We start from the raw sequence: 16,377 nt of genomic DNA on the forward strand, positions 1-16,377 counted from the left end.
TGTCTCACTGACCTGTCTCACTGACCGTCAGAGGATAGCATGCTGCATCTCTCACTGAGGCCGTTGGACATTAGACCTCCCTTTAGAAGACCTTTTTGAAGGGCTTGTACTTGAACTACACGACAAGTGCGTGAATGCTTCCTCCGAACACCGCTAAGGTCTTACCCGAGTGGCTGATTAAAAACAAAAGATAGAAACATAGTGGGCATAATGAAGTTGCATTACGATTCTGAAAGAAGGTTCTGGAATATTGCACATAATACGACACATTGTATGCTGCTTATATAAAGTGTGGTATCTCGTTTTTATGAGATGTTACAAAAATGAAGCATATTTGTTTTTAATGTTGAATTTCTCAGTCAAAAAAAATTAATAAAATAAGATCCAGTTTTTCCTTTTATAGTTTAAGCCCTAAACTAAAAACTTGTGATAAGATGCTGAATCGTCCAGCTCTGTCCGCTGCACTGTTGAATGATGACCTCATAGAAAGAGCTTTTTCCCATGGCGACCTCAAGACACCTCTTTGTTGCTTTGTTTCTGATCGATTGGCCCTGCAAAAGTTTGATCAAGAGACATAATGAATGAGATGGAACCATAAATGCATCCAACACAATTATATTCTCCCCATTGTGTCGGATTGGACACGTCTGACACCTTCTGCTGGTCTTATCTGATGAGGCTGCTGGGTTGTCCCTGTACAGAAGTAGTAACAACATTCTACTATATGGTATCACCCGGTCTCTTACTTGTTTGAAGTCCCAGTGCATGTGTAGTTGCTGTCGCTTAGCCAGCGGACACTCCTGCAGGGTGGGAGTGCTGCCAGAGCCCGGATCAACCAGGCAGCGGTTACTGTTATATTTGTGAGATTTAATCCCCCCGATGATGATTTCACCGTCTGCGGTGTAGAAGCAATGCTGGTGGAAAGAAAGGGCAGTGATTTAATATTCTGATTCTTTATTAACATCTCAGTATCAGTGCTTGCATCTGTCTTCTTATTGAACCTGTGGCTGCTCGAAGTGGCATTCATACAGGATGGGGATGTTTCCTGGAACGACTCCCTGGTCCACACAACTGCTCCTCAGAAGGACGTTCTGCAGCTGCACCACAGGACATTATATTGCTCTATTTAGTGTTCATTGATTATTATTATCTTTTTTAACATATTTCTGATCTTGAATTCAGTCTCAGTATTTCAGGCTTTATTAATATAGCACGACTATGACTGAATATATCTCTTACCACACCATACCCCAAGACGTTATCAATTGTTTCCAGATCTGGATACACGTTGTCCAGGTACCACTGGAAAGGTTTACAGTTCAGCTTTTCTCTGAGCTTCCTCCTCTCGGACACGTCGCCGGTGTCGATGCCATGATTCTGTGCGTCATGCGGGAAATCAAAAGCTGCGTGAACAATGCTACATTTTGGTCAAATCTAAATTCTTCAAAACAATTCACTGTCGTGTTTATAAAGACGAAGCAAATACATGTGGAAACACCGGCTCTAGTGGCAGATTGTGATATGATTCTTGTGAAAGGGACAAAAGTCACAAAAACATTGTGAATTTCCATAGAATAAACAAACATGTTATTATTTATGTACATGTATGTAATAATTGTCTTATTCGTAGAAAACAACATGAATGCTGGATCTGTTCAATTCAGCCTGCTTGAAATTTTTTTTTACCTTGCAGTCAAATAAAAGGAGTTTTGAACATAATGAGAGTATGGAAATGCAGTATGGTGTCGTTTTGACATTTTTGTTTTCATACTTTCTTTCCCTGCAACAACTTTGTTTGCAAAAGTGTGATGAATACGAGGAGAGTAGGACGTGTGTATGATTTCTGAAAATCTCTTTGAGATTTGAACAAGTTATGGACGTTTTTTTCCCAGAGTGTGAGCAAAAGAAAGTGATGGTTATGTGTGACTCAACGGCTGAATGACATTCCTCAGCAGCTGTACATTAAACGTCTCCAGACTAAATCGCTATGCCGACCTTTAAAGGAAGATTCCAGGCAATGTGCACGTTCCGCTTGTACTCGTCCAGCCAGATATCTGCGACCCTCAAGGCATTTCTCCTCATGGCGGCATTGAGATCGCGTGCGTACGGTTTGTGTGCCCTCTCGATGTGAGCTACCTTCGAGCAAGGCACCACCTCCACGCTGCCTCCACACAGCCACACCTGAGCAGTGCAGACACAGAGGAGACGGTCGTCAGCGATTGGTCAAATCTTCAACCTTGAATGATTTATAATTCTGTGCCACGTTTACTTCCTGTTACTGAAACAGGTTTAGCTACTGTTAGGTTGTAATAGTTTATTTTGATATTGCACATGTACAGAGAGGTCTTATGCTTTAAATTAATACATATAGAAAGATATTGTAATAGGAAATATTAGGGAGAATATTGATATTGTTGTTAATGTGCATAGGGGTAATGTTTACTCTATGTATATGTCAATGGCAAGAAGTAATGTTATGTATGTGCATGGAGTGAATGTTAGTTTAATATTTCAGAACTGTTGGAGCCGATTGAAGCCTGTGAAAGTGACTTTAATGCAGACAATAATAGACGGGACTTTTATTGTGAAAATACTTGTTAAGCGACTTGACCGGAAGTGACGTTTTGATGACATTCGACCCCTCATTGTTCAAGCGGGACTTTGAACCAACGAGAAGGTGTTAAGAGTTTGACTAACCTTTGAGAATAGGTGTTTGGCTAATATGCAACTAACACACGATGTATTGGGGAAATCGTTTTTTCGTTCTGATGACCGGTTCGGCAGCAACACCTGTTTCCTTGGAACTTGTACCTGCGGAGCCTTACATCACCACGGAACCCACGATCGTGGGCTTTTGATTATTTGTTAAACTTTCGTTTATACTCCTTGCCATTAAATACTGTTAAACTTGATTCATCGCATCCTAGTCCTGATTTCCATCGAGCGCGAGAGGCCCCATCACAACTCACTCATTAGTTGGCGACCACGAAGGTGATGTTGGAGGCTCGCGGCTCTGACAATCTGAGAGACTCCGCACTGCTCCAGGCGAGTCGGCCGACTACAACACACGGTCCGCAGTTCCGGTTTGTTCGAATTCTGCATAGCTGAATAAGAGATTAGCGTGTGGAGCGGTGGGGAGCAAACTCAGAGACAGATTTAAACTATTGTACCGTCAAAACACGACGGAGGGCACAAGCCAGACCGGAGAGTTTCACAAAAAATCGACGCTGTGTGTTTGTTTTTGTCTTTCTGTAGTGCGTTTGCACGGATCGTTTGTCTCACGCCTTTCACGTGATTACAGTGGCGGCTCCTGAAAAAATTCTCAGGGGGGGCAATTTTTTTGATAATGATTAACCCTCCCAAAACCACAGACCTTCAGACAGCTGTCTATGTGTAGTTTTCTCACAATGCCATCAAGTCATGTGACTCCAGTCAGTGTGACGGCTGTGACTGAACTCTGTCTGTGAGCTTGTAGTTAGTTCATAAGCAGACAGACAGTCTGAGGCCGTCTGTGAGCTGTCTGTCAGTAATCCAGCTCCTGGTCTTTGATTTGGTGATTTTTTTCAACAAGATTTAAATAATTATTATAATAATAAATATGAGATCCCCATTTGTGATTCCTGCATCTGTGCTTTTTCAAATAATAGAAGAAATACAATTGCAATCACTTTCAAGTAAACCAGATTGCTCCACCAGACAAGAAAAAGCTAAATGTTGAGCTTTTGTTTTGAAGGGCAACAGCAGAAAAGCCAAACTCACGGAGGTAAGACCTGGCAAGTCGCCAAGAATCTCGGCTGTCGCGCATGCGCAGGCACAACTTGTAAATACCGTAACGTAAACATTTACATTAAGGTACAGGCATTTCAACATTTATTTATTCATGACTTAGTTTTATGTCGGTGTACTTTGACCGTGTGTAATATGTGGAGTTGTCAATAAAGGTCTTTCTGCATTTTCCCCCTGGTCGCTGGAGTTGGTTGACTGAGTAGTGGTCTCGGCTGGGACCACCGTGCGGTCAACTCAGCCGACACTCGGATCTCCGTGGTCAACTCAGCCGACACTTCAATTTATGTGCACCTATAGACTGATGTTGACGGTAAACGCATTCGATCGGGAGCGCGCGAGGGTTTTGATAAAGTTAGCGGAAGAATTCACGTGACACAACATCCGGTTTTGCAAGGTTAGCGGAAAGAACTACGTGAAACAACATCCGTTTTTCAAAATAAGATGTCGACAAATCATACACTAACATATACAAGTAAACAATTAACTGATTTCGAATCTTTATAGATCGTTTCTGAGATTTAGCTTAAATTATGCTAACATTAAAACTTTTTTACTGTACCAAGGAAGAGTCCCAATTGGGAGATATTTCAAAGTAAAAGTCCTAAATGTTTAAAGAAATCGGTCATTTCTTTAATGTTTGAAGTGCTTTATATATGTTTTTCCTCATAAGCCCCAGCATTGACTGATGCAGCTGTGTTCAGGACAATCTTGACTTCCATTATCCTGGGAATCAGACAAATCTACGGTCCAAATTGGGAGATATTTCAAATTAAAAGTCCTAAATGTTTAAAGAAATCGGTCATTTCTTTAATGTTTGAAGTGCTTTATATATGTTTTTCCTCATAAGCCCCAGCATTGACTGATGCAGCTGTGTTCAGGACAATCTTGACTTCCATTATCCTGGGAATCAGACAAATCTACGGTCCAAATTGGGAGATATTTCAAATTAAAAGTCCTAAATGTTTAAAGAAATCGGTCATTTCTTTAATGTTTGAAGTGCTTTATATATGTTTTTCCTCATAAGCCCCAGCATTGACTGATGCAGCTGTGTTCAGGACAATCTTGACTTCCATTATCCTGGGAATCAGACAAATCTACGGTCCAAATTGGGAGATATTTCAAATTAAAGGTCCTAAATGTTTAAAGAAATCGGTCATTTCTTTAATGTTTGAAGTGCTTTATATATGTTTTTCCTCATAAGCCCCAGCATTGACTGATGCAGCTGTGTTCAGGACAATCTTGACTTCCATTATCCTGGGAATCAGACAAATCTACGGTCCAAATTGGGAGATATTTCAAAGTAAATGTCCTAAATGTTTAAAGAAATCGGTCATTTCTTTAATGTTTGAAGTGCTTTATATATGTTTTTCCTCATAAGCCAGAGCATTGACTGATGCAGCTGTGTTCAGGACAATCTTGACTTCCATTATCCTGGGAATCAGACAAATCTACGGTCCAAATTGGGAGATATTTCAAATTAAAAGTCCTAAATGTTTAAAGAAATCGGTCATTTCTTTAATGTTTGAAGTGCTTTATATATGTTTTTCCTCATAAGCCCCAGCATTGACTGATGCAGCTGTGTTCAGGACAATCTTGACTTCCATTATCCTGGGAATCAGACAAATCTACGGTCCAAATTGGGAGATATTTCAAAGTAAATGTCCTAAATGTTTAAAGAAATCGGTCATTTCTTTAATGTTTGAAGTGCTTTATATATGTTTTTACTCATAAGCCCCGGCATTGACTGATGCAGCTGTGTTCAGGACAATCTTGACTTCCATTATCCTGGGAATCAGACAAATCTACGGTCCCAATTGGAGATATTTCAAAGTAAATGTCCTAAATGTTTACTTAGTAATCGTACTTACTTAATGTTTGAGGTGCTTTATATATGTTTACCGAAAAATCTGGGAAATAATTTGGGAATTGTTAATAAAACATGATTTACCTTCAACTTCCACTGGATATGCATGCAACTAAATACATTGTTTCACACACACACACACACAACACACACACTGACAGAAAGACATAGACACTCACTGTAGCGGCGTTTGTTGTTGTTGTTTTTTAAAGAGCTTGAAGAGCAGCAGACTACAGTGTTTCCTCTCAATGCGTTTACACGAGGATTTCTTTATTTTCCTTTTATTTTTTTTTTACAAAGCGAAAAGTAAAAAAAAAAAAAAAAATAATCAAAATCTCATGGTCTTACGTTAAAAAACTATATCTCTCATGTCTAATGCGGCTCTGTTCTTACCCCTGCTGCATGATCGGTCATAAAAATAGCCCTGCTCGGGCGTCAGTCATTAACATAAAGATCTTGTAATATATTCAACTTATAGTTCCTCCAAAATGTGCATAAATCTAAATATTAAATTATAGACAATTCTGAAACTTAAATATACTAAAACACACTTGTGGCTCTTACACACATACGTACACACACACACAGGCAGAGACACACATTCTCACACACACACACACACTCTCACACACTCTTACACACACACACAGACAGACACACACTCACACACACACACAGAATGACAGACACACACGCACAGAGACACACACTCTCACACACAGACACACACATGACACATACATACAAACACAGGCAGAATCTCACACACGCACACACACACTCTTACACACTCACACACACACAGACAGACACACACTCACACACGCACACAGAATGACACACACACACAGGCAGAGACACACACTCACACACACACACACACACGCATACTCTGCAGACTGACCCTTGACCTCCCAATTGTCTCAGATATAACCCTACTGCTTTATATTTAATATATTATATTTACCTAAATACAATACTTTGAGGTCATGGGGGGAATCCCCTCCAAAACTTTTACAAAAGAAAATTGTCACCGTGCCAATAACCCTTGTACGATCCTTAAAACCAGTCTTTTAGTTAATTTTTCATACTTTCAATCAACTTAAAGATCTGGATTCTTTTCAGATTCAAAGAGGGGCCTCTGAATATGAATACCCTACAGTTTTGGATCGATAGCTCTGAGCTAATGGCCCCAAAAACAGGTCCAAAGGGTCAAATTGCGTAAACATGTCAGAGCTTAGCTTTCTTTTCCAGGTTGTAGCCACTCCCAAATGGGGTAGAATACAATTGAAATTGTTCATATAGTACAAACATTTGAGGAGTTGTTAACCTTTGAAGGAAGGAATTTTGTTTTTTCCGGGTTTTTAAACCCTTCCCAAGCAGGGATGCTAAGTGCTATATGTTGCCAGCCTACATGGTTGGGCCCCATTTGGGAGGGGCTACAACCTGCAAAAGAAAGCTAAACTCTGACATGTTTAGAAGAAAAATAAGCTAAAATCAGCCCAAGCTCACAACAGGGTCTCAGATTTGTTAAACCACACACCCTCTTCATGTCCTGGATTTCAGACAGCCAATTAACTCTTGTGGGTGTTTCGGAGGAAATTTCACCCCATCACCTCATTGTAGGCCCTGTCCTGAGTGTCTGTGTTCAATTTGGGATTTTCAGGACAAATATTTAGGAGATTATGGCCATTTTTGCACTTGTCAAAAAATATGCAAATTTAAGAGAATAAGGCCCAATTTGACCCTTTGGACCTGTTTTTGGGGCCCTTAGCTCAGAGCTATCGGTCCAAACCTCTAGGGTATTCATATTCAGAGGCCCTTCTTTGAATTTGAAAATAATCCACATCTTTGAGTTGATTGAAAGTATGACAAATTAACTAAAAGACTGGTTTTAAGGATCGTATAAGGGTTATTGTGACAATTCTCTCTTGTGAAAGTTTTGGAGGGGATTCCCCTCATGACCTCAAAGTATTGTATTTAGGTAAATATAATATATTAAATATAAAGCAGTAGGGTTATATCTGAGAGACAATTGGGAGGTCAAGGGTCAGTCTGCAGAGTATGCGTGTGTGTGCATGTGTATTTGTGTGTGTGGGTGTGTGTGTGTGAGATTCTGCCTGTGTTTGTATGCATGTGTCTGTATGTGTGTGTCTGTGTGAGAGTGTGTCTGTGCGTGTGTGTCTGTCATTCTGTGTGTGTGTGTGTGTGTGTGTCTGTCTGTGTGTGCGTGTAAGAGTGTGTGAGAGTGTGTGTGAGAATGTGTGTGTCTCTGCCTGTGTGTGTGTGTACGTATGTGAGTGTCTATGTGTTTCTGTCAGTGTGTGTGTGTGTGTGTGTGTGTGTGTGAAACAATGTATTAGTTTGTATGCATATCAGTGGAAGTTGAAGGGTAAATCATGTTTTATTAACAATTCCCAAATTATTTCCCAGATTTTTCCGGGTAAACATATATAAAGCACCTCAAACATTAAGTAAATTACCGATTTCTTTAAACATTTAGGACATTTAATTTGAAATATCTCCCAATTGGGACCGTAGATTTGTCTGATTCCCAGGATAATGGAAGTCAAGATTGTCCTGAACACAGCTGCATCAGTCAATGCTGGGGCTTATGAGGAAAAACATATTTAAAGCACTTCAAACATTAAAGAAATGACCGATTTCTTTAAACATTTAGGACTTTTAATTTGAAATATCTCCCAATTGGGACCGTAGATTTGTCTGATTCCCAGGATAATGGAAGTCAAGATTGTCCTGAACACAGCTGCATCAGTCAATGCCGGGGCTTATGAGGAAAAACATATATAAAGCACTTCAAACATTAAAGAAATGACCGATTTCTTTAAACATTTAGGACATTTAATTTGAAATATCTCCCAATTTGGACCGTAGATTTGTCTGATTCCCAGGATAATGGAAGTCAAGATTGTCCTGAACACAGCTGCATCAGTCAATGCTGGGGCTTATGAGGAAAAACATATATAAAGCACTTCAAACATTAAAGAAATGACCGATTTCTTTAAACATTTAGGACTTTTAATTTGAAATATCTCCCAATTTGGACCGTAGATTTGTCTGATTCCCAGGATAATGGAAGTCAAGATTGTCCTGAACACAGCTGCATCAGTCAATGCTGGGGCTTATGAGGAAAAACATATATAAAGCACTTCAAACATTAAAGAAATGACCGATTTCTTTAAACATTTAGGACATTTACTTTGAAATATCTCCCAATTTGGACCGTAGATTTGTCTGATTCCCAGGATAATGGAAGTCAAGATTGTCCTGAACACAGCTGCATCAGTCAATGCTGGGGCTTATGAGGAAAAACATATATAAAGCACTTCAAACATTAAAGAAATGACCGATTTCTTTAAACATTTAGGACTTTAATTTGAAATATCTCCCAATTTGGACCGTAGATTTGTCTGATTCCCAGGATAATGGAAGTCAAGATTGTCCTGAACACAGCTGCATCAGTCAATGCTGGGGCTTATGAGGAAAACATATATAAAGCACTTCAAACATTAAAGAAATGACCGATTTCTTTAAACATTTAGGACTTTTAATTTGAAATATCTCCCAATTTGGACCGTAGATTTGTCTGATTCCCAGGATAATGGAAGTCAAGATTGTCCTGAACACAGCTGCATCAGTCAATGCTGGGGCTTATGAGGAAAACATATATAAAGCACTTCAAACATTAAAGAAATGACCGATTTCTTTAAACATTTAGGACTTTTACTTTGAAATATCTCCCAATTGGGACTCTTCCTTGGTACAGTAAAAAAGTTTTAATGTTAGCATAATTTAAGCTAAATCTCAGAAACGATCTATAAAGATTCGAAATCAGTTAATTGTTTACTTGTATATGTTAGTGTATGATTTGTCGACATCTTATTTTGAAAAACGGATGTTGTTTCACGTAGTTCTTTCCGCTAACCTTGCAAAACCGGATGTTGTGTCACGTGAATCCTTCCGCTAACTTCATCAAAACCCTCGCGAGCTCCCGATTGAATGCGTTTACCGTCAACATCAGTCTATAGGTGCACAGAAATTGAAGTGTCGGCTGAGTTGACCACGGAGATCCGAGTGTCGGCTGAGTTGACCGCAGTCTGTAGTCCTACGTTCCTCTTTCAGGGAGCACAGCTGACAACACGGCTGTCAGAGAACCCGTTTACAGGCGTTCTTTAACATCAGGCGGAGATCTTTTCTGACGTCCATCTTCCAGTCAGGAAGAAAACGTTTCAGAAGACACCTCAGAAAATGTTCGAGAATGAGGAACAATGTGTTTCTGATTTTATTTTCATTTTATTTTGGAGAGCGACAGGGAACGTCTCCGAGGTCGACCGATCGACGTGTTGGCGACCACTGGTCTAGGAGGTCCTACTTTTATTGTTGCCGATGTGTCTTCAATGTTACGCCGATCGAGGAGTCTCTTTCAAAGAAAGAATTGAATCGCTGCTGTTGCCCTGAGCACTGGCCGACTGAATACGCCTCTGTCGAAGCTGTATGACGTACTGAGACGCTTTTACGTCGATTAATTATGACAAGACCTGAGGGCGACTCCTCCCGGAAGCCATAGAGAATGCATTGAGAGCTCTGTTTTGTGAAAAAAATGGGTTTAACATTGGAGTCAATGGGAGAGGTCTGGGGCGATTTTCATTTCGCCCAAAATCGCCCCAGAAGGGGCGGGGCCATTTGAAGCACGACTTTAGGCTGACTGAATGACTGTTACCTGATTGGACAATGACATACAGAGGGAGAGCAGACGTCTAGTGGTAGAATGCGACTTTTTTCTTTTCTTTTTTCTTTCTTTTCTTTTTTCTTTTCCCCCGAGGCAGTGCGTCGCCCCAATCGCCCTTATGGACAAGCCGCCCCTGCGTGATTACCTTCGCATTGAAAATGCGGAAGGTTATGTTTTGATCGCGGTGTATTTATTTATTTATTTGTATGCGTGTTCCTCGCATAACAAAAAAGTTTGAAACCGAATCGCATGAAATTTGGTGGGATGATTGGTTATTATCCGGGGACCATTTGACTAGATTTTGGGATCAATCGGGTCAAAGGTCAAGGTCAAGTTCATGAAAAGGTCAAAATCTTCTTTTTACCATAGCATGGTACATTTTTATCCAATTGGCATGCAACTAATGCCAACATGTTCATAATTCAATGCCCAATCTTGTAATATGCGAAGGTATGCGCTCTACCGAGTGCCCGTTCTAGTTTTTCTTGTGTTGTTTTGTTTTCACGTTCTTCCTCGTGTTATCTTGTAGAGACTCTTTTCACGTCCTTCTACGTGATTAACTTGTATAGTCTGTTTCACGTCTTCCCACGAGTTAGCTTGTGTCCGGTGCACGCGGTGTGTGTGAGTGGCCTGTGTGTACTCTTAACACCGGGTGTGTCGCTGGCGCAACAGCGTTGTGTGTATTCTTCACGTGTTTTTGCGTTGTATGTTTTTGTCATATTGTGCGTTCCTCATTGCTCGTATTGTCTTGTGTGTAGCACGTTTTGTATCAAGAGTTGTGGCTCAATGATGTGCACGGCAAAGCCAGGACTAAAGGCCAGACCACTATCGTGGCTATCAACTGCCAGTGTAGACGGGCGGGTTTTTCGCTGACAAGTTTGATTTCCATCGAGCGCGAGAGGCCCCATCACAACTCACTCATTACTACTCACACGAATTCCAAGTTCAACGTTTTCTCCACCGTAAACTGTCATCCCGCCATCGAGCCCACCGATTTCTCCGAGGAAGAGTCTGTCTGCTGCAAAGATCCCCATAATAGAGGGACTCCTGTTGAAGATGAACAGACAGCGCCACTAGTATTGGGCCACAATGAATACGACCTGTTATTACATTTCATGTCATTTAGCAGACGCTTTTATCCAAAGCGATTTACAATAAGTGCATCAACCAAGAGCACAAACTCAGAACAACAAGAATCAAGAAAGTAACATTTCTTCAAGAAAGCCAAACAAAAAGTAACATAAGTAAGTCCCATTTAAATGCCACTGAAGTGCTAATCTGTTTTTTTAATCCAGAGATTATTCACTTTTATATGGGAAGAAGACAATGATGTTTAGTGTGAGGTGAGTGTGAACGCTGGTATTTAACATAACCTAATAACAAACATAATTTCATTCTCCACTCGCCCTACTCTGAATTTATGAATACAAGTACTTCATGAGATTAAAAGAAAACTCTTTTGCACAAGTATTTAAAGTCAGATATGAGCATTTAAAATTGACCAGTCAATCCCTCGGAAGAACTCTCCAAAAGATTAAAAACATAGGTGAGGGTCTCATTTAATCACCCCACTCACATTGAGCTGACTAAGTGTGTGTGTTCCACGTACTTCCCAGGCAGCGATTCATCCCCCATCTTCCTCCACTCTGGCCTAAAGGACTCGTACATGCACCACAAAGCCCAGTCAAAGCCATGAGAGAACGGGATGTATCTTTCTACGTGGAGATCGTCAAAATGCACCTTATCAAACACAGGGGACACCACCACTGTCCTGTCGGCCTGGATCCTGTCCAGCAGAGGTTCTGCCCTGGTGAGGACACCACAAGTAAACAATGCCCTCAAATGAAGTAGCACATTCTCCACAGTATTGATGTAGGATTTTTGAATTTAGTGAAGGAATGTCACTTCACAGCAGTTCAGTTGCTGTTGTTTCCCTCAACGCTTCATTTGAAAACATGTACGTACCATCCCTCCGTGGTTTCAATGTGGGCGTCCAAAATGGCCACAACATCTGCCGTGGCGTGCTCCCAACCTGAGATCCGGGACTGGGACAACCCCATGTGTTGCTTATGCCGCACTTTCTTTATGAGTCCAGGCCTCTCTTTGTGAATCTGCTCAATGAAGTCTTGCAATGGTGTCCCAAGGTCGTCTGAAAATAGAGTCAACAGTCAAATCTACAACAGCTTTACAACTCATATACACAACTCTATGAAGCACACCTGACTAATGCAATGTACCCCAGTTTCCTTCACAGGGGTTATGAGACTGCCGTGATGATCAGAGGGCTGAGACATGTGAGAGAAACATCCTCGGGCTTTATTCCAAGTGCACCGTTCCACCTACTGTAAGTGCTGCAGTCATCCACTAGGACGATTTCCCTCAGCAGGTGCTCTGGGGTGTGGGTGATGATGCTCCTCACGGCCCTTTTGATGATCGACAGAGCCTCGTTTATGTAGATCAGCACCACGCTGATGGTCGGCAGGTCCCTGGGATACTTCTTCATCAGACACCTGAACGGTGTGGGACAGGTGTCAACAGCGTGTGGCGAATGTGTCGGTCAGCCGGTGCTCAAGCAGCTGAAACCGAGTGATAGTGTGTCTTAATGAGGAGCTTGTGTTTCGTAGATGTTCTCCATGCTGCAGCATGTAATATATCATGGGTAAACGTTTGATCTGGCTTGACAACAGAAGGGAAAAGAGAAAACGGAGAGACTGAACTCACTATACGCTCACGAGATACAAGAGGTTGGATCCTAACGTAAGGATTGGCTGATCTGTATCATATTCTGGATAAACGGCGCCATTATGTCACAGTTCACTTGTCATGCCCTGTTAAGTGCATGTTTTTTGTGGCTTAATATTGCTTTGGCACAGTTATTTAATGCAATTAAATACCAATTATCATAATTTATTGTAAGATTCATTAGATTAGCTGCATGTAAAACACCGGTAGGCGGTTCATAATAACACCCATAAGACAGAGAACACAGCAGACTCCTGTGCACAGCGAGTTATTGCAGAGGTTGCCCTTTGAAAATAGTGAGAATGAAAAGTGACCTTTTGTCTCTGGTGTCTGGAAGCTTCCTGTCTATTGGCAACTGATTACTCAGGAAGGCGTTGTATCCATAAATCTGAAACAGAGCCTCCGCCTCCTTTTGTTCCTCTTCTGATAGGTCATCGCCCCACTTGGCAAACAGCAGGGAGTTTGGATAGAGCTTTGGCATCACAATCTTCTCTTGTACTTGATCCACATGGAGTAAAACTGCCTTGGTGGAGTTCTTTGGGCCAGATGCTTCCATCAGCTTTGCTTTGGTTTGGTTTGTGTTCATTGAAGGACAGAAATGGTTTACATTGTCAGTAAAACGGCACGAGAACAAGTATGAATGTGTTGGAACTATAAACTCTTCTAATATTTCCTCTAATTTTTTCATCAGTAAAATCAAATGTAGTACTACAGACCTGCAGACCTACAGACCTAAAGACCTACAGACCTGCAGACCTACAAACCTGCAGACCTACAGACCTAAAGACCTGCAGACCTACAGACCTACAAACCTGCAGACCTACAGACCTAAAGACCTACAGACCTGCAGACCTAAAGACCTACAGACCTGCAGACCTACAGATCTACAGACCTACAAACCTGCAGACCTACATACCTGCAGACCTACAGACCTGCAGATCTACAGACCTACAAACCTGCAGACCTACATACCTGCAGACCTACAGACCTGCAGATCTACAGACCTAAAGACCTACAGACCTGCAGATCTACAGACCTACAAACCTGCAGACCTACATACCTGCAGACCTACAGACCTGCAGATCTACAGATCTACAGACCTACAAACCTGCAGACCTACATACCTAAAGACCTGCAGACCTACAGACCTACAGACCTACAAACCTGCAGACCTAAAGACCTACAGACCTGCAGACCTACAGACCTACAGACCTAAAGACCTACAGACCTGCAGGCCTACAAACCTGCAGACCTACAGACCTAAAGACCTACAGACCTGCAGACCTATAAACCTGCAGACCTACATACCTAAAGACCTGCAGACCTACAGACCTACAAACCTGCAGACCTACAGACCTAAAGACCTAAAGACCTACAGACCTGCAGGCCTACAAACCTGCAGACCTACAGACCTAAAGACCTACAGACCTGCAGACCTACAAACCTGCAGACCTACATACCTAAAGACCTGCAGACCTACAGACCTACAAACCTGCAGACCTACAGACCTAAAGACCTACAGACCTGCAGATCTACAGACCTACAAACCCGCAGACCTAAAGACCTACAGACCTGCAGACCTGCAGACCTACAGACCTGCAGACCTACAGACCTACAGACCTACAGACCTGCAGACCTAAAGACCTACAGACCTGCAGATCTACAGACCTACAAACCTGCAGACCTACATACCTAAAGACCTGCAGACCTACAGACCTACAAACCTGCAGACCTACAGACCTAAAGACCTACAGACCTGCAGATCTACAGACATACAAACCTGCAGACCTACAGACCTGCAGACCTGCAGACCTACAGACCTACAGACCTGCAGACCTACAGACCTACAAACCTGCAGACCTACAGACCTAAAGACCTACAGACCTGCAGATCTACAAACCTGCAGACCTACAGACCTAAAGACCTGCATACCTACAGACCTACAAACCTGCAGACCTAAAGACCTACAGACCTGCAGACCTACAGACCTAAAGACCTACAGACCTGCAGATCTACAGACCTACAAACCTGCAGACCTACATACCTAAAGACCTGCAGACCTACAGACCTACAAACCTGCAGACCTAAAGACCTACAGACCTGCAGACCTACAGACCTACAGACCTAAAGACCTACAGACCTGCAGGCCTACAGACCTAAAGACCTGCAGATCTACAGATCTACAGACCAGATGCAGTGTTCACCAAAGTGGAATCATGGTCAACTCCGGCTGACAGAACAACTTGTGGTTATAACATCCTTCCCACTTTTGTGATGTTGGAAGGTGTCCCATTATAACTGGATGTTGTGAATGCAGGACTGTTCCTTTTAATACTACTCCTTTTTTAAAAACTGCTTTTTTTATTACTCCTATTTGGAAAAAGAAATGCCGTGCTTGTGCAACCACATGCTTATTTTCTGGAAAGATATACAGACACACACGTTCAAACAGCAGAACCTAGAGATGGCGAAGATATTCTGTATTTATATTTTAAGGGGATTCACCTGCAGTTAACTAAAGTTATTATAATCTCTTTCAGCTACACAACTCTGACTTTAGATCTTTCAAATAATACATGATAGGATTAGAAAGTCAGAGCTTTACATGACGGCATTGTTACGGTTGTGTCTGAGTTGCTACTCACCCAGCTTGTTTAGGGTCTTTTCTATCTGGTCCAGTTTCCTCCTCACGACCTCCTGATTCGTGACACGCTCTGGAAAAGATTTGCTTGTTCTCCAACTCGCGGTCGTATAAATGAGGAAGTATATTGAGAGTAAAAAGACTCCAATTATTCCAGCTCTTTTCATATTTATCGTCATTGTGGTTTCTGACGAAGGATCACAGCAATGTCATTCTGTACCTCTAAGCCGGACACTTTAAAGCTCAAATTACACAGTAAAGTACACCTTATCTTAAAGATAAATAACTTTCCTTAAATATGAATTTAACGCCAAAATAACAAATGAGAGAAACCTCATAGCCTGATCGTACCATGCGGACTTCAGGCTGGAGAGGTGGACCAACACTATCTCAAAAGCTATAAATATCAAAGGTTTCAAAGTACACTTTATTTACTGCACCCTCAAAGCTAATCAAACGACCTCGATTTAAGCACGTTTTTATGGTTTAATTGCGCCATAAAAATACAATTTATTTACAGAGCACAGATAAGTCACAGAGTACTTGACAGTAGTAATAAGAAAAGAAAATGAACACAATGTGACCACATAAGGG

At 41.6% G+C, this 16,377-nt stretch overlaps 1 protein-coding gene across 1 annotated transcript; it reads right to left on the minus strand.

Annotated features, from left to right (window-relative positions):
- LOC130195952 (probable polypeptide N-acetylgalactosaminyltransferase 8) lies at positions 1–13,698 on the minus strand. The gene is made up of 10 exons (XM_056417795.1): positions 13,457–13,698; positions 12,744–12,910; positions 12,366–12,549; positions 12,010–12,207; positions 11,333–11,447; positions 1,996–2,181; positions 1,240–1,377; positions 1,002–1,097; positions 747–914; positions 1–551 (listed from the first exon to the last, which is right to left on the minus strand). Exons 1-10 carry the CDS (start codon positions 13,696–13,698, stop codon positions 417–419), a joined length of 1,629 nt encoding a protein of 542 aa, XP_056273770.1. The 3' UTR covers positions 1–416.
- Between the last annotated feature and the right edge of the window lie 2,679 nt (positions 13,699–16,377).

The sequence above is a fragment of the Pseudoliparis swirei genome, chromosome 6, assembly GCF_029220125.1.
Source record: "Pseudoliparis swirei isolate HS2019 ecotype Mariana Trench chromosome 6, NWPU_hadal_v1, whole genome shotgun sequence".
Classification (NCBI taxonomy): domain Eukaryota; kingdom Metazoa; phylum Chordata; class Actinopteri; order Perciformes; family Liparidae; genus Pseudoliparis; species Pseudoliparis swirei.